This window comes from Rosa chinensis, chromosome 2 (genome assembly GCF_002994745.2).
Source record: "Rosa chinensis cultivar Old Blush chromosome 2, RchiOBHm-V2, whole genome shotgun sequence".
Classification (NCBI taxonomy): domain Eukaryota; kingdom Viridiplantae; phylum Streptophyta; class Magnoliopsida; order Rosales; family Rosaceae; genus Rosa; species Rosa chinensis.
This window is the reverse complement of record NC_037089.1, coordinates 2,316,606-2,343,512: the sequence shown is the minus strand read 5'-3', so window position 1 is coordinate 2,343,512 and position 26,907 is coordinate 2,316,606. Positions and strand designations below refer to the sequence as shown.

The 26,907-nt window shown below is 39.4% G+C and overlaps 3 protein-coding genes across 7 annotated transcripts; 2 read left to right on the top strand and 1 right to left on the bottom strand.

Annotated features, from left to right (window-relative positions):
- The first annotated feature begins 1,015 nt into the window (after positions 1–1,015).
- Positions 1,016–5,956, top strand: LOC112186833 (zinc finger BED domain-containing protein DAYSLEEPER). Its single transcript, XM_024325369.2, has 2 exons — positions 1,016–1,239; positions 2,874–5,956. Exon 2 carries the CDS (start codon positions 2,895–2,897, stop codon positions 5,646–5,648), a length of 2,754 nt encoding a protein of 917 aa, XP_024181137.1. The 5' UTR covers positions 1,016–1,239; positions 2,874–2,894; the 3' UTR covers positions 5,649–5,956.
- A 329-nt stretch (positions 5,957–6,285) lies between these two features.
- Positions 6,286–9,344, bottom strand: LOC112186834 (probable galactinol--sucrose galactosyltransferase 6). Of its 4 annotated transcripts, none has more exons than XM_024325370.2 (4): positions 9,099–9,344; positions 8,937–8,992; positions 7,337–8,844; positions 6,286–7,251 (listed from the first exon to the last, which is right to left on the bottom strand). In XM_024325370.2, the coding sequence occupies exons 1-4, from the start codon at positions 9,256–9,258 to the stop codon at positions 6,525–6,527; spliced, it is 2,451 nt and encodes an 816-aa protein (XP_024181138.1). In that variant the 5' UTR covers positions 9,259–9,344; the 3' UTR covers positions 6,286–6,524. The 4 variants fall into 4 exon arrangements, with proteins under 4 accessions (XP_024181138.1, XP_024181140.1, XP_024181139.1 ...); XM_024325372.2 differs by having other exon boundaries at positions 7,337–8,855; positions 8,937–8,985; positions 9,099–9,215; XM_024325371.2 differs by having other exon boundaries at positions 8,937–8,985; positions 9,099–9,213.
- Positions 9,345–20,318: 10,974 nt separating this feature from the next.
- Positions 20,319–26,527, top strand: LOC112188715 (telomere-associated protein RIF1). Of its 2 annotated transcripts, none has more exons than XM_024327895.2 (10): positions 20,319–20,628; positions 20,713–20,780; positions 20,916–20,977; positions 21,063–21,212; positions 21,384–21,560; positions 21,976–22,188; positions 22,897–24,602; positions 24,959–25,024; positions 25,127–25,196; positions 25,623–26,527. In XM_024327895.2, exons 1-10 carry the CDS (start codon positions 20,429–20,431, stop codon positions 26,322–26,324), a joined length of 3,414 nt encoding a protein of 1,137 aa, XP_024183663.1. In that variant the 5' UTR covers positions 20,319–20,428; the 3' UTR covers positions 26,325–26,527. The 2 variants fall into 2 exon arrangements, with proteins under 2 accessions (XP_024183663.1, XP_024183662.1); XM_024327894.2 differs by having other exon boundaries at positions 25,121–25,196.
- Positions 26,528–26,907: the final 380 nt, after the last annotated feature.

Sequence of the window (26,907 nt, the reverse complement as noted above, 5' to 3'; positions counted from 1 at the left end):
GCCACCTCAGGGTGAATTTCGGGGGGGGGGGGGGGGGGGGGGGGGGGGTCCTGTCAGTACGTGTTGGGTTTAAGGATGGTAACGAAGAAAAAGGTAGCGGTGATTTAAGGACATGGTAGAAAAAAACAAGGTGGGAAAAGGCAGAGCCTCTCTCACTAAGAGAGCACTTCTCACGGAAGAAACTTGGATGAAGACTTGCTGCTTCTACGCTGAGAAACGGCCTTGCGGGACCCCATTGTTTCAGAAAAGAATCACAAGAAATATATTTTTGAACACATAATTTTGTCACAATTTATTAGATCAATCATACTAACACGTTATTAATTATAATTAACCGGACACAATAATTTTTAAACGCCAAACGTGTTTTTGATCATTAGGCTTACAACTCTAACATCTTCAATTTATAAAAATAAAATAAATTAAATTAAATCGAAAATAATTCCTACAATACTTTTCACGTGCTGATATTTGAGTAGAACAATAAACATGAAGGTCAATTAGCCATGTTCAATTGTTCATCCCCCTTTTAGTTAGTACAATGTCCCACTATAGTTTAGCAATTTTTAATTCCCATTATACCCTCTACAAAGACACACAATGACAAACTTGCTCAAAACATTAGCCTCACCAGTCTATTCAGAGTTAAATTAAAATTTCTAAATTTTGGGACACATCATTGGGCTCATGACTCTCCAACCAAACAAAAGGAAGCGAGAGAGAGAGAATTAAGCAAAAACCCCCATGTGGGCCCCCTACTCGATAAATAGTCCACGATATTCGGTGGGCTACACACGTTTCGCACGTACCGCAATAAAAAAGCGGAGCCGCTACTTGGGGGAAGGGGAGGGGGTGGGCTGCTGGCTTGTGGTCCGCTTCGGTGTAAAATTACATCGTCAAAAAACAAAAATTAAAAATTAAAATAATTATTGGACCTTCTGAAAGTCCAAATGCCCAAAAAAAAATAAAACATTAAGCAGGAATTGAATTCATAGTCCTCTATTTCCAATCTGACCCCCAAAACCTTATCCCCCAAAAAGTCCCAACCACTTCTTTTTTTTTTTGGTTTCACGGTCCAATTAGCCTTCTCGGGTTTCAAGCCCAATCTCCTTCTTCCTTCGCTCTTCCCCCCCTCTCTCTGCAAAACCCTAGATCTCTCCTGCTCCACCGGAGCCCCGAACCCCCGGAGTCCGAGCTTCCCGCCGCGTCGCCGATCTCCCTCCCTCCCTCCGGCCTCTGGTAAAATTTCCGAACTCCGGTCTCCGATTTCGTTTTGAACTCGGAACATTTCTGCTCTTTCGTGTTCTTCGTTTGTTCAATTTTTTTCCAAGTGTTTTTGGAATTCGTGGTGTTTCGTTTGTTTAATTCAATTTTGAGTGTTTGGAATTCATGAAAGTTTCACCCTGATTTTAGATTTTAGCTTTGAATTTTGGAACTTTGGATTCCGCAGCGTGAATTGTTGATCGTGATGTTGTGTTTGTTCGGTGAAATTGGGAGTCATGGAGTCCTTTAGAACTTGCTCTGGTGTTCGTGTTTTCATTTCTTCAGTGTGTTAATTTAGCTCTCAAGGTTTCGTTTCATTTTCGAATTGGAGATGAGTATTGTCTAAGAAGTTTCTGTATGATCTGGGCTTGTGATTTAGTCCGGACTCCGATCTCAAACTCTGTAGATCTGATCTGGTTGAGTTTCACTTATTTTGATTCAGTTTTAGGCTTTTAGCCCGTTTCTGGTGTGTTTTAGCCAGAGTTGACCTGACCCATGTGAGATCCATGGTTAGGTGAAACTGTGAGAGTTCGTGATTGTTAGAAGATGCAATACGGACTCTTAAAAATCTGATGGACTGTATTAGATCTAGGCAGTTTGAAGTGTTGGTTGGGTTGACTTGTTCATTGAACTTGTATGAGCCCGTTTAAGTCTGGTTGGGCCCAACTTGGGGCATCTTATGTTTTGTGTTCAATTTTTACTTTTTCTGGACATGAGTAGTAAAACTCTTTTTTACCCCTGACCAAATAAGGATTTATTTTTACCCCAGCCAAAAAAAAAAAGAGGTTATTTACCACCAAAAAAGTTGTAGCACAGCTAAATAGAATTTTCTCACCAAGAATTTTTTATTTTTTTTAGCTAAAAAAACCAAGATAAGTGGCTTGTTGTTGACAGTAATTGAGATTTAAGAGTTTGAATAAGTTGAGGACAGAATTATGACCTTAACAGAACTGTCTTTGTAACTGTGCATGAACTTTCAAGAAAGCAGAATGGCTATGCAAGCCAGTCTTTCTTGCACATGATAAAAATAGATTAGGAAGCGTGATGCAATGATGCTTAGACACTCATTTGCATTTGTCTGCAGTCACTTGCCTGTATTCATATAAAAAAATAATCAATTAATTAGTATATTATCTGTTATAGCAGTCCTTTTTCCAAAGGGTTATATTTGAAGCATGGAGTATATGGTTGTCTTTGTTTGCTACAGTGGGTTTGGATGCATATCTAATTGTGCACATTTAACTGGTTGTAGAAGGATGTCATACCATGCATATTGCATTCGTTACCATTATTACAATAGGAGTGGTATTGTATGCGATTTTTCTTCTCAATACCAATTGTCTATAATCATTGCACGAGCACTATGCTGTTTTTAATTTGGTTTAGTCTTTCACATTTGAAATTTCAATTGTTTCTCCCTTTGTGCATTGCTTATATTTATCTTATTATTCTGGGCATCTGTATGCTATGGCATAACAAGGCTCAACATTAGAAACTCTTTTGTTGATGCTTCTTCAATTTATTTTCTAACTTCTCTATGCAATGGTCCTTTATTGTATTTCTCTTGATTTTTTCACTGGCTTACTGTTTTTCAAATGGTTTGAATACAGGAGTTTACTCCTGAAGACAACATGGCCACCCCTGTTGAAGAGAAGTTGGCCACTCCTATTCAAGACAAAACTGCTCCTGTTGAAGAGCCAATTACTACTCCAGTTCAAGAGCCAATTAATACTCCTGCTGAAGAGCCTGTGTCTAATCCTGTTGAAGAGCCTGTGACTAATCATGTCGAAGAGCCTGTGACTAATCCTGTCAAAGAGCCTGGGACTAATCCTGTTGAAGAGCCTGCGACTAATTCGGTTGAAGAGCCTGCGACTAATTCGGTTGAAGAGCCTGCGACTAATCCAGTTGAAGAGCCTGCGACTAATCCAGTTGATGAGCCAGTGACCATGCAAGTTGATACTACTCCAGTGGATGTGTCAATGACTACTCCAGTTGATGTGACAATGTCTACACCAATTGAAGAACCAGCGACTATTCCAGTTGAAGAGCCAATTACCACTCCAGTTAAAGAGCCGATGCCAATTCAAGTTGAAATGCCAGTGACTACTCCAGTGGACGAGCCAATGAGTACTCCTATTCAAGACAAGATGGACACTCGTGATGAAGAGAAGATGCCAACGCATGATGAAGAAAAGATGCTTACTCTAACCCACTATGAAGAGAAGATCGAAACTCCCTATGCAAATAATGAGATCACCCCCTATGCAAACAATGAGATCACCCACTATGCAAACAATGAGATCACCGATTATGCAAACCATGAGGTCACACCGTATGCAAACAATGAGATCGCACACTACGCAAACAATGATGTTACCCTTGCAAGCAATGAGCTGACCCCCTATGAAAACACTGAGGGGACAAATCCAGAAGCACATCCTAACAAGCGGAGAAAAAAGAAGTCTGTAGTCTGGGAGCATTTCACCATAGAAAATGTGAGTCCTGGATGTAGGAGGGCATGTTGTAAGCAGTGCAAACAGAGTTTTGCATATAGTACTGGTTCAAAAGTAGCAGGTACCAGCCACCTCAAACGCCACATTGCTAAGGGGACTTGCCCAGCACTTCTGCGTAACCAGGACAAGAATCAATCATCTCCATATACCCCAGCATCAAGGGGTGGCAGTGCTTCTAATACACCAAAACGGCGTTACCGAACTGCTAACTCACCCCAGTTTCTGTTTGATCCAGACCGTTGCCGTCATGAGATTGCAAAGATGATAATCATGCACGACTACCCCCTGCATATGGTTGAACATCCTGGGTTTGTAACTTTTGTCCAGAATCTCCAGCCACATTTTAACATGGTGAGCTTCAATACTGTCCAAGGTGATTGTGTTGCAACTTACCTAATGGAAAAGCAAAACCTTAACAAGTTTATTGAGGGCATACCTGGACGTGTTTGCCTTACCTTGGACATGTGGACTTCCTCTCAAAGTGTGGGTTATGTGTTTATTACTGGGCACTTCATTGATGCTGACTGGAAGTTGCACAGGCGGCTCCTTAATGTTGTGATGGAACCTTATCCTGACTCAGATTCTGTGCTTAGCCATGCTGTTGCTGTTTGCCTTCATGACTGGAGTTTGGAGAGCAAGTTGTTTTCCATCACCTTTGATCACCCAGTGAGTGAAGCAGCTCTTGAGAATTTAAGGCCTCTTCTCCCCATCAAGAACCCACTTATCCTCAATGGTCAATTATTGGTTGGGAATTGTGTTGCACGTACTTTGAGCAATATTGCAAAAGAAGTGTTAGAGGCAGGGCGAGATGTAGTCAAAAAAGTCCGGGATGGTGTCAAGTATGTGAAGACATCAGAGTCCCATGAGGAAAAGTTTGTGGAGCTTAAGCAACAGCTTCAAGTCCCAAGTGAAAGGAGCATATCTCTTGATGACCAAACTCAATGGAATACTACATATCAAATGCTGGTGGCTGCTTCTGAGTTAAAGGAAGTGTTTTCATGCTTGGATACATCGGATCCTGATTACAAACAAGCCCCCTCAATGGAAGATTGGAAGCAAGTTGAGACTCTCTGTACATATTTGAAACTGATCTTTGATGCATCCAACATCCTGACTACTACAACTAACCCAACTGCAGTGACCTTCTTCCATGAAGTATGGAGAATTCAATCAGACCTGGCTCGTGCAATTACAACTGAGGATCCCTTTGTGAGCGACCTCACTAAAACAATGCAAGAAAGAATTGAAAAGTACTGGAAGAATTGTTGCCTGGCATTGGCAACAGCGGTGGTTATGGATCCTAGGTTCAAGATGAAGCTTGTTGAGTTCAGTTTCAACAAAGTTTATGGTGAAGAAGCTCCAACATTTATCAAGATCGTTGATGATGGAATTCATGAGCTCTTTCATGAGTATTTGACACTGCCTTTGCCTCTCACACCAACTTATGCAGAAGAAGGAAATGCAGGATCCAACACTAGGACAGAGGATTCCCAAGGAGGAAACATTGCAGACAACGGACTCACAGACTTTGATGTCTACATCATGGAGACTACCAGCCAACAGATGAAGTCGGAGCTTGATCAGTATTTGGAAGAGGCTCTGTTGCCTAGAGTCCACGAATTTGATGTGCTAGGCTGGTGGAAACTAAACAAGATGAAGTACCCAACTCTTTCAAAGATGGCTCGTGACATTTTGTCAATTCCGGTATCTACAGTTTCTTCCGATTCTGTTTTCGATACCACTGCCAAAGAGATGGATCAGTACAAGAGTTCTTTGCGACCAGAGACGGTGGAAGCTGTTATATGTGCTAAGGATTGGATGCAGTATGGATCGGCACCAGTTTCAAATGCCGTTGTCAGAATGGAGTATTAGATCATAGGTTCTTTTGGACAGACAATTTCGGTTAAGTGTCATGGTCGATGCCAGCCAGAAAGATGTATGCGGTAGGTTCTGTATCATTTTAATGTAGCTGCTTTCACCAATCGCCATTAGGTTATCTCTTGTACCAATTCTAGTGATTGTATGCTTGGACATGAACATTTAGTTTCCTAGTTTTAGATTTCTGATGTTATTAATGTTATGCAGTTTCAAAGCTGAGCATATGTAGAATTTGGGAAAGCCTCGTTGGGTTGCCGTTGGGTTTTGTCCCATGTATGTGAAATATTAAAGCATTCTCCTCATACTGTGAGATTCCGCATTATGCTGAGCATAATATAGTATTCTCCCATGAATATGCTTGCTTATCTGCTAAAATTTTCAGGGATATATATGGGATGTAGACTTTCGGTTTCAACGCTCTCACGTGTGTTTGAGTCTTTGGTTTATTAGTTCATACAAATCTGTGCACGTTAGATTCTTGGTTACGGGTACTCGGCTGCATCAGGAGTCCTAGCATTCTAATTTGAAGTGACAATAGAGCATTAGTGTAATTGGTTCATGAATTATTGATATAAAGCTCACAACAATAGAAATGGTTTACATCAGGAGTATCTGAAGTAACAATAGAGCATTGGTGTAATTGGTTCATGAATTATTGATAAAGCTCACGACAATAGAAATGGTTTACATCAGGAGTTCTAGCATTCTAATCTGAAGTGACAATAAAGCATTAGTGTAATTGGTTCATGAATTATTGATAAATCTCACAACAATAGAAATGGTTTAAATGTCTTTCCCTCTACACAGAAGATGAATCTAGATGACAGAGAAAAACTGGAGGGAATTAAACTCTAACGTAACAGTAATTTCCTATAACTCAACCTCGACTAGTTGTACTCTTTTTCCCTCTTCAGGCATATGATCCAAGATCAAAGTCACCAACCCAGATGCCGAATCATAGCTGAAATCAACCCCATTAGTCCCTACACAGCACCTCATGGGCTTCTCTGAAGAATACATACCAAACTTGCCACACCCTCTAACCTCCATAGAGACTAATCTCTGCTCATATCTCAAGTCTTCAATGGCTCCACCGGCATTGTACATGTCAACCAGTCCCAAAGGAGCGAATCTCACGCCAGGCGCCAAAACCCTGATGGGGCTGACAGTGAAAATCTCATGTTCAAGCACTTTGAGGGAAATAGGCACGGCAGCATTGTGAGGCAATGTCACAAGCTCCCCTGTCCGATTGCAATACAAGGCGCAGTCACCATTCCAATCGGGATCAGTGGCTGCCTCCTTAATGAGGTGGACGTCACGGCCGCGAACATAACCGGTAATGGCGTCCGATTTCGTCTCGTGGAATGCATTCTTTCTCTCCAGTGAACTCCATGCTGCTCCTTGGCAATTGTACACCCCCACTACACCTGTGTACTTATTCATGTTCCATATCTTCAACAAACTCATCCCATCCCGGGCCGGGTCAGTGAACAAGCAGTCCCGGGTCGGCCTTCCGGGTAACCGCGCCCGGAGCACCGACCCGTCCGGCAATACCATCTTCTTCAAAAGCTCAAAGTCATGCTTCCCAGGCGCATCACTATAAACAAAACCAATCCAAATCAATAAAAACAAAAACAACAACAAAAACAAAAATAAAAACAAAAACGAATTTGTAGCTTTACCTAACATAAACAGGTCCACCACTAATGGCTCTAGCGGACGCGTGGTACTCAGCCGCGGGGTGGAGCGAGTGGAACATATCCCAATCCGGCAGCATAAACTCGCCGAGGAAAACGCTATTATACGCCACCGCCGCCACGTGGATCGTATGCGACACCGGATCGCGCGGGTAGAAATCGTCGGAGGCTCTCACCACCGCCGTCTGTTTCGCACAGTACAGCGCATCAGTATTATGGCTCATGCATGCTATGATCCCATTATCTTCAAAGTTCCGAGACACCGAAGCGTCCAATGCCTGGTGGTACTGCCGGGTCAGCTCGACCCGCCCGCCCAGCCCGGCTCCGAGAGTCTCCAGCACGCACTGCGCGTCCACCTTAACCCCATCTACACCCGCAGAGGCCAAGTAGCTGTGTAGCTCGTTGTAAAACTTGTACACGCTTTTCGGGTTCACTAAGCCCAGACCCTGTAACCGGATCATGTCCGTTTTCCAGGCCGGTTCGTTTTCCATAACCCCTTTTGACAAATCCGGGTACTTCAGAACCGACCCGTATTCAGTTCCGGGCCGGACTCCTCCCCAGTAGCCGGTAATCGCGTGCCAGACGTACACGTACTTCAACCCGTATTTTTCTTTTGCAATGTTCACTATGGTCATGATCCCATCATCCTTGTGTTGAAACTTCGAGTTTTCTTTGATTCCGGTCAGTCTCTGTAGCTCGCCGGCTTTGTCCTGATCGCCGGCGACGGACTGCCACCCGTCGTCGATGATGACAAACTTCGGTGGCGCTCCGCCGGCGGTGAGGGACTTGAGGCCTGCCTCAACTCCTTCCTGAGTCACTTCCTGGTAAAACGCGTCCCAGGTGCACCACCCGAAATAGTCGACGATTCCGGGGAGCTTCTTCTCGTGACGTTGACGAAACGTCTTCAGGTGGACCTTAACGGCCCTGACAGCCTCCGTTATCGTCGCGAACGGGTCCGTCCCGGCGTGAACGAACACCGCGTGGCTAAACGACGCCGCTTTGGTGTCCACGTCGCCGCTCTCCAAACAAAGCTCCAGCTCGTCTCCGCTGTTCCCCTGTAAGCTAGCCCTGAAGGGGCCTTCGATAAGAGGGAGGAACACGGCGTACACGATCTGGTCCTCTTCGAGGTGGGACCCGTCTTGGGTCTCGACCAATAGGAATTGAGTCTCGAGAGGGACGTCGCGGCCGGAGCGGCCCATTTTCTGGGCCATCCACCATAGCTTGAACCGGAAGCACGCCATGAAACGCACGCCGTTTTGAAAAGTTCCGAGAGAAGTCACGTGCCGGCTGCTGCCCTCCTCGAACGCGGCGCCGAGGAAGACTCCCTCGGCGGGACCGGAAGCCGAACCGGACGTGGCGACCACATTGTCCGGTAATCCGGTCAGAACGGTCCGGTTCTTCACTATCAGTTTCCCGTCGGAAACGCGAACCGCAGGCTTAATCGTCATCGGGCTGTCGCTGTCCTTTCTGGTATGTAAAGGCTTCTGGGTTCTCTGAAATTTCACTACAAATAATCAGCAAATTCCATAATTCAAAAACAATTTCAATTTTACACTTTTTGGATGAGTTTTATTTTTTCAGGTACCTGGAAAGCCAACAACGGAAATGCTCGATTGCAGGGATATCTACGAATTCTGAAGCATGAAAAAAGCAAAGAAATAAAACTCAAACTCGTCAGAGATTTCCGATCACTCAAATTAAAACAGAAACTGAAAACGAACTAATCAAAAACAGAAGAGAATGGTACCAGAAGTCGTATGAGTTTGCGTCAACCGAAGTGGAGAAAAAAGGTTTGATTTGGGAAGATGAATTGGAGAAGGAAGGTTTGATTTGGGAAGATGAATTGGGCGAGAGGTATTTATAAGACGAGTGAGAGGAGGAGACCTGTAGCACAGATTGGACACCATTGCTTGCAAGATCCAACCACTGAAATCTGGATTACAATATTGTTTGTGTTTCGATCAGTCTGTAAATTAGAAATAGTGGTCTTTGGGTCCAAGGAGCTTATCCATCCGACGGTTTTGAGGATATCTGCCATGGTTTTGACAGTAGAAATTGACGACGGATTGAAATTCCACGTCGGATCCACGTCCGACCAATACGAAAATTTCAAACGAACATATGCGTTGTCGGGTTATTCTTTCTTTTCTTTTTTTTTTAAGGAAGAAAAAAAGTTTCTACTGCTTTTAGTTTGCAGATGTGTGTCCACGTACTTAGTTTGCTGATGTTGATTGGTGTGTATATCATGTTGCATCCGACGACATCGAATAAAAAATAAAAAAATCTATTTCTAACCATGTGAACCATGTGGGTTGTAAATAATTACGCGTTACGTCCAATAAATAAAAAAACACGCGGACGTCTCGTATTATTTACTTTGCTTTGGTCAAGATATAGAAATTAAACTAAAACTTGATTACTTAGTCACTCGTCCGTTTGCGTCAAGAAAGTGATATTTTTGTTTTTTGGCAAGTGATTAAGAGCTAATGAGTCATTGATTAACAATCATTGGTGAACCACGTATGCCCTCAATGGGGCCCAGTCTATTATGAAAAATCTGCATAATCAGCGGGATTCTGGGTTTTGAGCTTCAGAAACTGACATGGGAATGTGGGCAGTTGATGAATTGTGGCACACGTATCGATTCGTATAGGTAACTGTTCTGTAATTTAAAACTGAAACGTAAATCGATTATTGAAAATGCGATTATGTGAATCATTCCCTATATATGATTCTGACGTCTGGGAATTGTTCTTTGAATCGATCTAGCTAATGAAAATGAGAGATGCAGCTGCCAGCTTGACGATAACCTCTGCGATCGATCTGTGTTTAAGTTTAATAGTCAAAGATCTAGGTTTGTACGCAATAATGTTTTCAAGTTGGTTCAAGATATTCTTGATAATTGTAGTCCAAACGAAAAGATAACCTAAAACTGTTGGTATATGATCATAAATTCTTGAGTGTAGTCGGACTTAGAAATTTTTTTTATTATTAAATTTATCAAACTTAAAGTTTTTAGGTTTTGGTGACCAATTTTTATAAGCTAAAAATTTTAAAAATTGAAATTGATAAAAACCGGAAGAAAAAGAGTTGGATTGTTTGTTAGCTAATTAAATAGTTATAAAAGATTGAGTTGGACAAATGAGAATCATTGTCAAGATTGAGTTGGACAAATTCTCATTTGTCATATAGTCATAAATCCTATCAACTTGTTAACTAATTCTTAATCGACGATCTTACGATTTATTATTTTATACGTGTAAAAAACAATCACACAAAGAAACAAAAAGTCAAAATTTTCTCTTAATCTTTTCATACTTGCAATCAAGGATTTAAATTTTGGTTTCGGTTTTGATTTCATTACTTCAAATTTAAGAAAATTTCGGAGAAAGTTTCGATTTCGGTGGAAATTTCGGTTAAAATAAAGAAATCACATTAATTGCATTTATAAAATGATATTTTTGAATGAAACTTTTACATAGACTAAACTAATCTATAATAAACCTATTTACAATGTAACCTCTCTAAAATGATACATTATAATAGAATTATGATATTTAATATTAAGTCTGGGCTCGGGTCGGGCCGGGCCCAAAATTTGGTGAGACCAAGACAGAGCCCGAAGCAATCTGTCCGGGCCGGTTCGGGCTTTTTCAAAAATGGAAACCGACAAAAATCGACCCCAAACGGGCCGGTTCGGTCTTAGGGCTTTTCGGGCCCAAATCCAATTTTCCAGCTTTATGCAAAATACACACAAAATTGGGTTAGAGGCGGGGTTTAAACCCCCGACCTCCTACACGAAAGCTTTGCTCCCAACCACTGGAGCATGAGACGCTCTCAACATAATTTGTCCAAAGTTTATATTTATTTGATCCTAAGTGGGAGAAATGAAACAAAACAAAACCTAGAAGTGTAGAACCCTCTTACACTTTCTTCTCTCTCTCTCTTTTCTAGCCGTATTCTTCTTCTTCTTCTTCTTCGTTTTTTTTTGTCCCTCTTTTTTTCTTCCTCCCCAATCCCCATTAATCCATTATGCAGTTCTCTACTTCTCTCTTTACCCATATCTTCTTCTTCTTCTTCTTCTTCTTTTTTTTTTTTTACCTCTTTTCTTCCTCCCCAATCCCCATTATGCAGTTCTCTATTTAGAGTAACTCCAACAGCTTCCCCATATTTTAGTTTTTCTCTATTTTAGGGAAAAACGAGCCTTTTTTGCTCCAACAGATTCCCTATAACTTTCTCCATTTTAGGGAAAGTGAGGAGAGAGAGAACAAAATTCCCTAAATTTACAGCAATCTCTAAAATTTTAAGGAAGAATTTAGAGATTTTAGAGATTGCTGTAAACTAAGGAATCTGTTGGAGTTGAAGAAGAAAAATTGCTTAAAGCTTTGACTTTTGCTTCCCTATAATACAAAAATTATAGAGAAGCTGTTGGAGTTGCTCTTACCATATCTTCTTCTTCTCATTCTTCAGCGACTTCGATCTACTCCTCTCCAAGCTTCAAGCTCAGGAGGCCATCAAGAAAAGAGTTTTTGTAGGTGAAGGAGTTTCTCGGCTTCACTGGTTCCCAAGGTAAGATTACTCAAAGCAACAACTTTCTTTGTGTTCCCATGTCCTATGCTGAAATTTTAATAGTTTGTTTCATATAGGTTCTGGGTTCTTCTGAAATTCTGTACATTTGAGTATGGAGAAGGAGGAGGAGGAGCTGGCTTGGGAGGAGAATCTCGAGAGGCTGAGATGGAGGAGAAATCGGTTCGGGTCTGTCTTTCAGTCCCGGAAAATATCAAGCCCGACACCGACCCGATAAACTGTAATTCAGGTCAGGCTTTGCACCGAACCGACATTTTCCAACACAAAACCGAACCGAATCGGGCTTTTTTGATCTGTTCGGGTCGGGTTCTCGAGTCCAGGCGCCCAGCCCTATTTAATATGGACGAGTAATTAACTAATATTGTAGTATGTTGCTAAACTAGTGTTTTTATCTATGTGTAATTATAAATGTGATGTATATTGTTCCCTCTTACTTAATTCAATAAATATTAGTCTCTTTTGCCTTCAAAATGTGTTGTATATTGATAATGTGAATGTGATTTACTTTTTATTTTTTTATGGTTGGCATCCAGTGGGAGGCTTGGTCATCACCCCTTTTTCACTAACAATTAGAAAACGGGACGAAGCTCCCAGGGTGGGGGGGGACGTAATACCAAAACTTCATAAATAAAAATGAACAAGTACAACAAAAAGAATATCAAAACTACTACAATATGGTTCGATTTAGCTGGTTGAACTGCTTCCATTTAGTATCATTCAATACTGCTCCCAAATTTCGACTTGATTTTTCTTTAAGTCTCAGGATCTAACTTTTTTTTTATTAATCAGTTTACCTACTTGAACTTTAGGTCAATATTCATGTTAGTTCCTATTCTTCTAATTTCATCAAGATCACCCATGAACTCCCAATTTTCATCAGCCGTGTCCAATTTCTTGAGCTCCGTCCAAATTGGACGTTAAATCTGACGTTTAGGGCCCACAATCAAGGCTAAAATGGTCATTTCATGAAAAAAAAAATCCGAACAAAAAATTCCCACTTCTACGGATAATACGACGTTGTTTGGCCTCTGCTCTCCTTCGTCTCTCTGTCTCTCTCTGTTCAACCCATTTGTCTGGTACACTGAATTCAATACCCAGAGAAAAGAACCATCATTCAACCCATTTTAACAAACTATAAATCTATCAAATTTAATAGATTTCCAAGATTTTCTCCTAGTTTCACTCTAACATCACCGACAGGAGTATCAAAAACCAATATGTGCTTTTTCTACTATAGCTCAAAACTTGAAACTCATACCAATTTTCAGAGAGAGAGAGAGATAGTTGGAGAGAGGTGTACTGACTTGAGAAGATAAGTGGGAAATTTGACAACCGCTAGAAGATCCAACTAATACCCAGTGGTTATATTACTACACCGGAAAACCACTAGTTACTTGTTCACCAAATTTCTACTCCCTTGACCTGGTTTTCCAGCCAAAACCCCAACCCCAACCCCAGATGGCTAAAACCGGTTTTGTCCCATTTTCGGGTGAAACACAAAATCGATACCCCTTTTCAGCCCACTACCACCGCCTACCACACTAAGTTTACTATCCCTACCCGGGTGCACGCTCCGATTTCTTGCGCCTCTGGCCTTAGGGCCGACTCGGGCGGTGCTGTGTGACGTCAGCAAGGTAACGATTCATAGGGAGTTGGAGGCGTTCGAGCAGGTGAGCTGGGTCCAGATGGAGAGGTCCTGCGACGGGATCATGACTGTCCATTTTTACGATCTCAGGCAAGTAGAGGAGGCCTTAGCGGAGAAGAGGTGGCCAAGGTGTGTTATTGTGTTTGGGTATGGGGTTAATCATGGATTTGGGAGTGTGAATTTGGAGAGGTGGAGGAATTTTGTGGGGGAGATTGGCTCTAGATAAAATTAAATTGGAATATGGAGGGTAAGAAGGGGAAAAAAAACGAAGAGCAGATAAGAACAAAGAAAGAAGAAGAAAAGAGGTGTGGCTGAGGAATTTTGGTTTTTTTTTTTTTTTTTTTTTTCATGAAATGACCATTTTAGCCCTAATAATGGGCCCTAAACGTCATATTTAACGTCCAATTTGGACGGAGCTCAAGAAATTGGACACGGCTGATGAAAATTGGGAGTTCAGGGGTGATCTTGATGAAATTAGAAGAATAAGGAGTAACATGAATATTGACCCAAAGTTCAAGTAGGTAAACTGAAATTAATCCTTTTTTTTTTTTAATAAAGGGCTGGTGCGGCTACTCTCAAGCCTTGATTAATGAAACTGTCGAATACAGGGGGGACATTGAGCCTAAACCCCTTATTACAATAAGCATCTAGAGAACATCCATAAATAATATCAAGAGTCTCTACCAAATACCTATATTCTAACATACACCAACTAACAAATAGTGCACTACTGGCTACTCCATTTGCTTTGACATAGCAACGACATACCGGAAAGATAACTCGATAACAACGAAGCATAATTACCAATAATACAGCTTTCCTACTATGTTGCCGCCGGAAAATATATCTGACGACACTTAGTTTCATCCTGCCACTAGGAGGTTGCGACCATTTAACAATTTGAATGGATCGTCGCCTTGCTAGGTCAGACAAGACACTTAGAGTGCACACACAGGCATTCAGCCCGACTAACCTTACAAGATACATGCAGGGACTTATTACACACCAAAGGTGAGATAAAACTATCGAACTATAACCAATAATAAAAAAGATAGCCCAAGCCAAGCTCAATCACAGGCAACCCAGAAAGCAGGGAAACCACATGCAGCTAACTAACCCTGGTTCCACCCCACTGCGACCACCGCTGCCAGCACACTCACTACACCGCCCTGACTCTTTCGCCGGACTGCCTCCATCACCCTGACGTGTTCAACCCAGATTGGATCGGGAGATCCAAACAAACAAACCCATCTCCAACGAAACAACCCCATCTCCAGATCAGATCCATGAAGTCTGACCCAGATCTGAGCAATCCCATTAGTTCCATGTCGCACCACCACGAACACACCACTACCTTGGAGCCTCAAACCCTGCGATACCAGATAAGCCCACCGACCATGCCGTCGAGGAGTGAACCACAGCCAGAGAACTGCCACGATCTCCCCCTTCTTCACCTCACCAACTACCACCGCAATCTCCACAATCCACACTAGAACATCGATCGAAAGAATACGGCGCACTCCAGACCCACACGGGGTCAACAAAGGCCCGTCCGACGATGGCGAAAGGGCTCGCCGCCAGACAGGGAGGAGATTTTTTTTTTGTCTCAAGCGCGTGGGCTAGCACGTTCTTTGCTTTAGAAGTAGACATGATCTAACTTAATTGTTCAAAAAATTATTTATTTTCTTTTTTATTTAATATTTTATTTTACTATTTACCATACTGCCACTCAATTATTAAAAATTAACATAAAATCTAAGACTTTTACTGTCTTTGCACAATCAAAGTGGGTTCTCTTAAATATAATATAGAGATATAGATAAGTATTAGTTAGTTCACTAGGTTGGTTGTTGTTACGTCTACATTAAAAATGAGTATGACATTTTAATCAACTAGTCAAAATGGGTTCTCTTAAATATAACTAGCATTTTTCCACACATGCTCTGCATGTGCAAGCTATTAATTTTTTTTTTTCAGAAAATAAAAAAGAAAAAAGTTGGTTATTGCAGAGAAAAGAAAGTGGGAGAGAGAAAAGTGGGTCGTGGATAATTTTTTTTCAAAATTTTTAAAGAAAAATACATTTTGTAAATGTCTTAATTATCCTTGTGATTTAATTAATTTTCAAAGTTTATTAATATTCTAGGGTCAATTATGTCAAAATTTTAGATTTTGGCTAACAAACCCTTTTCTCTTAATAATAGTATAGATATAGATGAGTGTTGGTTTGTTGCTATTGCGTCTACATTAAAATAGAGTATGATGTTTTAATCATACTTAATAATTTTTCATATTATATGCGAATAAAACATGTTTTTACGATTTTTTTTAATAAAATTGAGTAATTCAACGAACTATTTGATAAAATATCCGAATAATACAAGTACGTATTTTTCGCATACTATAAACGTCCTGTCTATTACTAACTATGGTTTTAAATCTTTTTACATTTTTTTTTTGATAAAATTGCGTAATTCAACGAACTATTTGATAAAATATCCGAATAATACAAGTACGTATTTTTCGCATACTATAAACGTCCTGTCTATTACTAACTATGGTTTTAATCAACTATATCATGTATCTAATCGAAAAACTATATCATGTATCTAATCGAAAAACTATATCATGTACATAATCGAAAAAATCATATCAGTAATGTATTCAAATATATTAATCTGTAGATTATTCAAAGAAAATGAGTGTAGCCTATTGTTTTTAACGAAGTCCATCGAAAGAAAATTCGCACACAATAGTCCACCATCTTAATTTGGACATAAATAACTGGGCAATTGTAGAACAAATCCTCAACAAGATATTGATTAATTCTTGGTCAAAAAATATTGATCGAGACACTTGGCAATAATACAATTTTTATTTTTACAATTAAGCTTCTTAACACACTCTCATTCCACCATTTTTTCTGTATACCTTCCTCAGCAAGTGGGGGACCGTTTTGGCTCTTATAAATGCAGCTGAGAGGCTTTATAGCCTTCACAAGCATTTCAAGTTCTTTCATTATTCTCAGCTGTACTGAAAGGTGAGTACTCCAATTTTCTCCAAATTTGGTTGGAGATAAATGATATAGATAAGTGTTGGTTGGTTGCTGTTTCGTCCACATTAAACAGGAGTATGACGTATTACCAAAACCCCATAAATGAAAATGAACAAGTACAACAAAAAGAATAGAAAAGCTACTACAATGTGGTTCGATCTAGCTGGTTGAACTGTTTCCATTTAGTATCATACAATACTGCTCCCAAATACATGAATTTTGGAAATGATTTGGTACTTCATCACATGGGTATTGTATGTATGTTGATCGAAAATGTTCACCTGGTCAGTTATTGACCAAGAAAATAATGATCAACCACCCTTGGATGTAAATCCAATGACAGAGAGAATTATTATTAAGTTGATGTGTTTTGTTTTCCACCCTTGGATGTAAATCTAAGGGTTATTGAGCATAAATTCTTTGGTCAGCAACTAACCAGGTGAACACTACTGGTATGTTGATCTCTTTCCACATGCAAATATACAATCCATATATTGGATATTGTGAAATTACTCAATATGGTGTTTCATTTTATGAAGCATACGCCATTTGAGACGAAACAAAAAAAGGAATTATGTTGTTGTTGGAGCATTCAACTTTGTAGCAGATAAAAGTAAAAAGGTTTTTTGTTGTATTCAATTTTGTTTTGGACGTTTTGTATTCAACTTGATTGCAAAAAAAATCAAAATTTCATATTTCTTCATGAAACTATGAAGTAAAAAAATCATTGTTGGTGATATACAAATTTCATAGAAATTTAAGAGAAATTTTGGACAAAATTTTGGTGTAAATTTTTAAATATATTTTTTATGAGTAGATATTTCAGAAATCAAGAATTTCGCGGAAATGTACGGAAAATTTCAGAAAATTTCGGGAAACTCATGACAGAAATGATATAGTATATAGATTTCGTTTCGGTACTTCAAAATTACGGAAATTTCAATGAAAATTTCGACAGTTTCAGAGAAATTTGAAACCTTGCTTGCAATCCAAGGCACGAAAATTAATTTAAGTTTCAATCTCTTCCTCTGTTATGGTGATCATAGGGCTGGGATTTAGAACTGTAAAACCGAAGGAACCGCACCGAAATTCAAGATTCGGTTTGGTTCTACAACATATGTACTTACATTTTTTTCGGTTATGTTCATAGCAATGTCTTCTCGGTTTGGTTCCGGTTCTTGCTTTCAAAACTCTCCTGGAAACCGAAATACAGATGTCAGTGTATAATTGGATATTAGGACCGAGCTTATTTATGTAAAATAGACCATTTCTCATGTGATCAATGTGATCATAACCTTCCATTTTAATGATGTTATCTCTTATCCATTAGATCAAAACCCTATTTTTCCTATCTCTCAGACTGTATCGACTCTTCCCTCAAACTCTCATTCTCTCAGTCTCTCAGTCTCCACTCTCCAGCAGAGAAACAAAAACGGAGAAGCCCTTCCTACCCAGACGGAAAAACCGACGACCTCACTCTCTTCGATTGGATCGACTCTTCCCTCAAAGCCAGATGGAAAAACCGACGACCTCCCTCAAACATCGCGAAGACGCGAACCCATAAGTCAGAAACATCGCGTCTTGCGGTCTTCGATTTGGTTGATGCAGCCGGCCCCGTCTGCGATTTGGTTGATGTAGCCCCGTCTGCTATTTGGTTGATGAACTATCTTCGATCTGTGTTGGCTATGGCTCAATGTAAGCTTTCATTTTTCTTGCTCTACTCTCATCTTCGATTTGTGTTTGTACATCACTCTTTACCCGTAAAATCTGACGACTTTCAATTTCATTCGTTTGAACCCAGCCCTGCAGTGAGTGCAATTCAGTTTGACAGTTTCATTTGTGACCATATTTCCCAATTTCTCCCAATGCAATTTAAAGATTTTGCCCTTTTTCTCTATTTTTCCAAATTCTCCCGCTCATTGCAGTTTGTAGCTTTCCTCTTTTCCATTCAAAGCTTCAGTTCAAATAGTCAAGAATTAATTAAATTTGCCTTCTTTATAGGCTTTAGAGGTGATTGAGCAAAACCCAGAACGACAGAACCCGAGAACAAGCAGAGAGAGAAAAGGTTCTTGAATTTTTTTTTGTTAGATGGGAATTGAATTGCATCTGTCAGTTTCTCTCTCTCTATTCAAACTATAGCTATTCATCACAATATTGCTTGTCTTGATTTCATGCCAGGAAATATTGAAGTTGTTCATACGGTTGCTACCTTAGAGATCTACTTCCATGTCCGAAGCATCTGCTAGCTCCTCTGACCCATCCGCTTCCAATTCTGAACCATCCGCTTGCAATGAAATTGTGGGAGTTTGCAGGAACCGAAAAACCGAGGAACTGACCCGAGAATGGTCGGTTCGGTTCTATATCGGTTCTTGATACAAAAAACAGCAAACCTGAACCGATTTGAACTTTTCTGTTCCGGTTCCGGGTTTAGTACTTGAAACTACAAAACCGACCCGAGGCCAGCCCTAGGTGATCATCTAATTTGCAATCTACTCTCTTGGTCAAATATGTTTTAGATTTGACTACCCCCGATGCTAAAAAGATTTTCTTCCCTAATAACCTTAAAAATTGTTTGACCATCCAAATTGTTTATGAAAGGGATAGACCCGACAAATAAGATTATTTATACACTAATACTTATACTCAATAAAGTATTTTACAATTTAGACGTGTGGCCGTGTGCATAATCACCCTAGATAATTCATGCCATTGGAGAGTTTGCTCAACGCCACACTTTACTCTCGAAAGACAACCTTAATACAATAAATCGTGCATGATTGAAGACATTATCACCCTCTTCATGTTTGTAAGGCGAGGATTGTGATCTCTAAACCGTCATTTTGGTTAAGTTTCACAATAATAAACTTTGCATGGAGAGCTAAATTAGCAATGTCTAAATAGCTTCGATCACTGGACTATACTATGAATAATGAGGACCTATAAAATATTAGTGGTAAACACCAGACTCGAATATCCACTTTCCTTCCACAAAGAATTTAACCAACATTGAAATGTTACTCCATCATTTTAAGTCATATCTTTCACCACGGAGAAAGAAAACAAAATTAAAAAAAGAAAAAGAAAAAAAGAATAACAATACTTATATGTTTGATCACTTAATTTCTCCCTTTGAAAACCAGTCCTTGAATTTGCAAGAAATGATTACATCAATTGCCTTCATGTAATTAATCTGATTAACCTAAGCGAACCATGCTCTGTACATATGGTGTCATTGTCGAAGACATCAAGTATAAGATGCCCCAAATGGGTATTGAAAAGGTTATTCATAAGCTTAGAGAGTGTAATGTAATTACACACAAGATTTAAGATTGCTCAATTTAATATTCGCACGAGGGGTTTATATTCCTGATTAGAGGAAGAGCATGAATGACTCATGACTTGTATCGCATAAGATTTTTTATAACCTTTAATTCTTAGGTATTGATTCTATCTTCTATATTTCTCTATGTTATGCTTATCCATCAAATATGAATAATTTCACCCCCAATTCAAAAAAATAAAAAAATAAATACGACGGTTGAACCAAACCTCATTTATAAATAAATAAATAAAAATAATAATTGCTTTATCCAATTTTAATTTAATTTATCCTTTTTTGAAAAATTTACAAAACGATTCAAATAGCTAAACTCAGCCCTAATTTCATCAACCCGCCTTTTCCTTAACCCCATCCTTTTTACCGCGGTTTGGCGCGAAAATCGTCCCCAAAACTCAACAATCCCAAATTAGGGTTTTCTCACAGTCCCGCTTCCTCGTCTCTCTCACCACACCAATGTCGAATCTCTCAGACCAGCTCCAACAAATCAAATCCCTAATTTCTTCACCCACCAAATCAAACAAGTCACTCGCTTACTCCACTCTGTCACACCTTCAACAACAGTCCTCCGATGCTCTGATTCAAACACTCGCGCTGAGCTCGCAGAGCCTTCTCCGTTGGATCGTCGACGATATTCACGACGACGATGAAGAAATGTAAGGATTTTGATTCTGATTGATCAGTCATCTGTTCATTTCCAGTTCGTTTAATTCATCTGAGTTTTCGTTTTTGGATTCCAGTGCGGCGCAGGCATTGAAATGTTTGGGTTTTATGATATACCATCCGGCCATTGTTTCCGAAATTTCAGGTACAAAATTTGAAGTCATATGGTTTTCCAAAGTGTTTGAATTTCAAATTTTAAAGCAATTTTTTTTTTTTTGCTTGAGCTGATGTGATTGCTGAGATGTTTTGATTGTTGATCGCCGATTTGGTTGTTTCGCAGTGGAGGATGTGAAGTTGGTTTTGGAATCATTGGTTAAACTCATTACAACTACGAAAATTAAGGTAATTTTACCAACCGGTGGGATTTACCATAGAACTTGAGGCATCTTTTCATGTGTATGTTAACCTGTTGATTTCGTAACTGCAGTCGGTTTGTAATTTAGGAGTGTGGTGCATATCTATACAACAGCTGAGTGAACCACTTTTGGCTCCCCATTTCCATTCTCTTTTGCGCGCAGTAGTTCATGCCATTGACAATCCCATTGGTTCTCTGTCAACAACTTTTGAGGCTATTCAGGTATGGTCAACAATCACATTCTCAGTTTACAGCAATTTTTGCAAGTATTGTGCATTATTAAAGGTTTTGGTTGTAAAAGTCTTGTGACTTTATGAGCTATAAGGTTGTGGTTGTGTTACAGTGAAGTTGACAATGTCGTTTTCAGTACTTATGTTATATCTAATATGACAGGCTGTCATTAAGCTAGCTACTCTTTTAAGTGAGAGCATGAGAGAGTTGTCTCATATATGGGCACCTCCAATATATAGAAGACTGCTTAGCTCTGATAAGAGAGACAGGGATATGTCAGAAAGGTGTCTGTTGAAGATTAGATCCACAATCATACCCCCTCCAATAGATCTCTCCAAGGTACTCGCTTTCTATTCTCTCCTCTTTTTTTATTGATCTTTGTCTTCTGGTCCAGGTGGTTAACCTCTATCATGAAAACACTGACATAAGTTAGGATTTGGACTAATTAAACATATGATTGCTAGCTATGGGTAAAGTCATGTCTTAAAGTTTACAAACACATATGGAACAGGAGATAAGGTTCTCGACTTATATTGTGAAAGAGGGCCAGAAAATATTCTATGCATTGTAAACTCATATTATTTTGTATTTGAGTCTTGTCTTGATGGTTGTTTCCAGAATGGATGACATGGTTAAGATTAAGAGTGGCTGTATGAAATTGCATTATAAATGGGCTATGCTGTTGTATGCAACATGTATTATATGTATATGCACATATCAACTTCCTTCTTGAGTTCTTATCTTCCAAAACCAGGTACTTGTCAGAGATTTAAAGACAAAGTTGCTCACTATGATGCACGATATGCTAACCAGTGGTATGAAGGTTCAAACTATTCAAGCATGGGGATGGTATATCCGCTTACTAGGGTCTCATGCCTTGAAGAACAGACATTTAATTAATGATATGCTGAAAATTCCCGAGAAAACATTTTCAGATCACGACTCACAAGTTCAGATTGCTTCCCAGGTATTTATAAAGAGTTCACAATGCGTTGTTTGAAATTAGGAAATATTTCAATTTATATGATATCTCTTTTGTCATACTCCTTTGAAGCATACAGAGTTTTCAGACTCATTTATAACTTACAACAATTCTAAATCATTTTCCGTAATAAATTCTTCTAATTAATCTCGGTTTACAAGGGTCCAAGCCAAAACTTAAAATCAACTTGTTAACTATAAGTAGTGAGTGGGTTTTGCATACATGTGAGTTGATTGGGCACCCAAGATATCAATCTGTCTCTGTTTTAAATTCTGTCTCTGTTTTAAATTAGGCAATGTTTCCATTTATATGATATCACTTTTGTCATACTCCTTTGAAGTATAAAAAGTTTTCAGAGTCATTTATAACTTGCAAAGATTCTAAATCACTTTCTGTAATATAAGTCTGCTAAATTAATCTCAGTTTACTAAGGTCCAAGTCAAAACTTAATATCAACTTGTTAACTATTGAGTATTGAGTGGGTTTTGTATACATTTGAGTTGATTGGGCACCCAAGTAATCATTCTGTCTCTGTTTCTTGAATGTCTAGGGTCCATGCATTTCAAGTCCTGGTGATTCTACAAGCCAGGGGTGTTAAAATTTGCCCCAGTTTACTAGCATTAATAGTTTAACTAGTCTCAGAGTACTTTCAGATGCCATATTGTAGATTAACATAGATATCTGATTTCACAGGTTGCCTGGGAAGGTCTTATTGATGCTCTTATTCACCCTCCAATGATATTACCGTGTGCAACAAATGCTGCAAAAGAGGATGATGGTACGCAAAAAAAGGGAACACATAAAGGAAACAGTGGTGACACCCAAAACACTGGATCTTTGAAAAGCGTAAGGCTGATCATGACACCACTGATAGGCATCATGTTGAGTAACTGTGATGTATCTGTCCACATGGCTTGCTTGAACACATGGTGCTATCTATTACATAGACTTGATACCTCTCTGAATGATTCTTCAATGATCAACCTGGTAGTAGACCCTATCTTTGAAGCAGCTTTTCAACTTGATCCTGATGGTAAGAGCTTCTGGGCTAGGGATCTGTGCATTAATTTGCTTGATGATTTTATATCAGCAAAATGTAAACCTCAAGGCTATGAACCACGTAACCAGGTAAGCCAGCAGTTATCAGCCAAAACCTCTATGAATGCTCCCATTATATCTGGCAGTTGCTCATGGAAGCAGTATCCTATTAAATGGTTGCCATGGGATTTAAGTCTGTTGGACTTTCATTTAAAGATGATCTACAGTCTCATCCGTCAACCATCAAGGCAAACTGTCTGCCATGATAACAGGGATGCTCCCTTAAGGTTATTTAGAGCTGTTTTGAAAGGAGTTGAACAGGAGTTCAAGAGGTCGTCCATCGATTATGATGATATTATGTTGTGTTTGAATGCAGTATTGAAGTTCTTAAGAAATATGTGTGAAGAACTAAGTCTGGATGGTAGTGACAGAAATGGCTTGCATCATCTATCACTTCAGTATATGGAGGCTGTCAGCGAGGTGATAGAACCTACTCTAATGGGATCCCCTCTTTACAGGGTGGCATTGAACATCAAGTATATTGAAAACCTGCAAATGATTCCTGACGTTGGATATGAAAAATCAGGTGTCTGCTCTATTGGTTATATGGAACTTGTTTCGCCAATGGTTTATTTAAGCGTACTTTATTTCACTGTGGTGGTTCGGTCAACTTTTAGTACGTCCAAAGCTGACTACATTCTGCAGGGAATGCAGCAATATTTTAAATTTATGTTATCATCTTTTGGTCCCCTGGAAAGTCTCGTTATCACAACTGAATTATTGTACAAGCACACAGGGCCAGGCTGCTTAACGATGTGGATAGCAATAGCAGAAAGTCTGAAAAACTACATAAATGATGTGAAGGATCTTTCATTGTTCAAAATGGACTCTGAGAGTAAGGGTTGTTATGCCATGAGCCATCTAATGTCCTATCCACTGCTTGTATGCTCCTGCGCCCAGAAAGACATTATGTCAGCAATGAGTGGATGTCCCTTAGAAACCCCTTCTTCTCCATGGATGAATACTGAGCTTGAACAAGTTATCACATTATGGAAGTCCCTCTATGGTTCTATCTGTACCTCACTGTCTGGGTGTATCATTGTTGGCAGTTTCTCTGAGGCTCTAGTTTCTGTATTGGACAGGTGCCTTGACAAGTATACTAGCATGCTTACATGTACTAACGAGCTTCACTTAAACTTCAAGGATTTGGATCTTCATCTCATTTCCTTATATGGTGATGCTTTTATGTGTATTCTGAAAAATTCCAGTTCTTCAGAATCAAGTTCCGATGGAAATACCAAGCATTACTATGATTACAAGATCACTAGTGGCATTAAAGGCTGCTTGACTTTGGCCATTAGGTAGGTGCAAATGTTTCTCAAGCAATCAACTGTGGTAATGATTAAACTCTACATGTGTTTAAATTTGAAGTGAACTGCTTTTTCTGCACTATCAGCTATTAGCCTAGTATAAAGTCTTAACAAATTATTTTGTGGTAGAAGAAAATGAAGTGGTTTTAGTTATATCTTATGGCCTTGAAATATTTTAAGATAAGATGTCTGAGCTGTATTTTCTTTTGTTTCTCGAAGTTTTTGTTAGTGAAAGGAAAAGTAATTTGGACTAAATGCAATAATAGGGGAATGCACATGATTATTTCTCCAGATGCTTTGCCTCATCCTATTCCACTTATCATGTTTCATGTGTTATTATTATACAGATATATGAAGCTGTTGCAGACAAAGATAGGAACAGACGCACCAATTGGTCTTCCTATGTTCTCTAGGTAAGCCAAGCGAAAGGAAGCATTTTTGTACCTTTCATGTTTGGGTTATTAGTTGTACACTTCGAGTAATGTCAATGTCTCTATTTCATGTGAAAGTTGCAGGTTATGTTCTGCATTGGCACTCTTCATCAGGTCCCTTCACTTGAAGCAAGATATTGTTTCCTTCTTTGAGGTTTGTTCTTCTCAGTATAATGTCATGTGCTCTTTGTGTCTTATTTCATTTTCTCCCAACTTGAAGCAATTTCAGCTAATAGTTGTTATTGGATAAAGTGAAACACATCTGCTCGAATCAGGTACTAAAATAAAATGAGTGTCTACAGTTCTTTTTATTGAAGAAACTGAACAGTTTGTTTGAAAAATTGAAGCCCAGTATGTGTAGGAAATTTTTAGTAGTGTGTCCATCCTAAGAAAGCTGTCCTTCATGTGTGTCCTAAAGAAGTTGCTTTAATGCCTGTATCTTCTAATGGGGTTTCCGATCAGGATATTGAAATCTCCAAATGTTTCATCTGTTGTTTTCCTTATTGTTGGATAAAAATGGAATTCTCCTTCCGGCTTTCAACAGAGCTTATATTGTTTGACTTTGTATCTGTACTTGCAGATGATATCATGTCCACTGCTTGAGTGGCTGGGATACATGGAAATGCAAGATGAGGGCACCAGTGATCAATTTGAACTCCTATGGACCGAAATGCTTAATTGTTTAAGACGAAGTCAGCCTCCAATAGTCTTTGATTCTGCATTTCTCAAACTCCAGGCCTCTATCCTTGAGAAAACTCTTGATCACTCAAAACTGTCCATTTCAGAGCCAACCATCACCTTTTGGAACTCCATATATGGCGAACAGATCAACTTGGATTACCCTCAGACCTTGCTCCATGTCCTGGACAAGCTCTGGAGACAGGGAAGAATAAACCTCCACAAGAGAAGCCTACCTCTTCAAAGATGTCAATCTAAATCGGAAGCCATCACTGCTCCACCGAGATTCACGGTCAATACAGCACACAATAGAGGCTCTAAAAGAGTAGAACTAGTAGAGAATACCAGAGACACTAAGCAGAAGGAAATGCCACATTTGAGTTTGAAAAGGAAGAGGTCGGAACTCACTGAGCATCAGAAGGAAGTGAGACGAGCACAACGAGGAAGGGGAAGGGATTGTGGCGGACACGGCATTGGTATCCAGACTTACACAACACTCGACTTTTCACAAGGGAATGAGGACTCACAGGGGAATGAGGATTTGCAAGACAGCGAAGATATCCGGAATCCAGAATGCATTTTGCAGATGTTGAGGAACAGATAGTTGACTCTCCAAGATGAACTTATGAGGAACCGTGTAGCTTCTTTCATGACGGTTTCCTGCAGGCCTCTTTTTCATTAGTTAAGTTGCCCTGTTTGATATCACTCTAGCTAAGCCTGAATCCCAAATGTTTGGGATGGGCATGTTGTATATAACCACGTGTTGTATGTACATAACTCATTTATAGCAATATTTGTCCTTTTTCCTTTTCTCCTAAAATTTAATAACAATTTTTGTGTACGGATTCACATTCTTCTTTGTGTAACGGTTTAAATAGAATCCGTACAACTCCCTCCTTAATAGAGCATAGAAAAAAAAAGATCAAACTCTTGTCGTGTCTACAACATATAAAATCTCACCGAATCTAAATGCAAAATAAACATTTACGTCATTCAACACAATAATACCAAACATGCTAGTTAGCACGCAATGGCTTGTGTTTCTGAAGATCCACTTTTTTTCCGAAACATAGTAATGAACTAAACATTAGTCATAAAAACAAGACACTAGTGTCTGATTACAAAAACCAACCAAATATAAATTTCATAATATATATATATATATATATATATATTTTTACACTTTT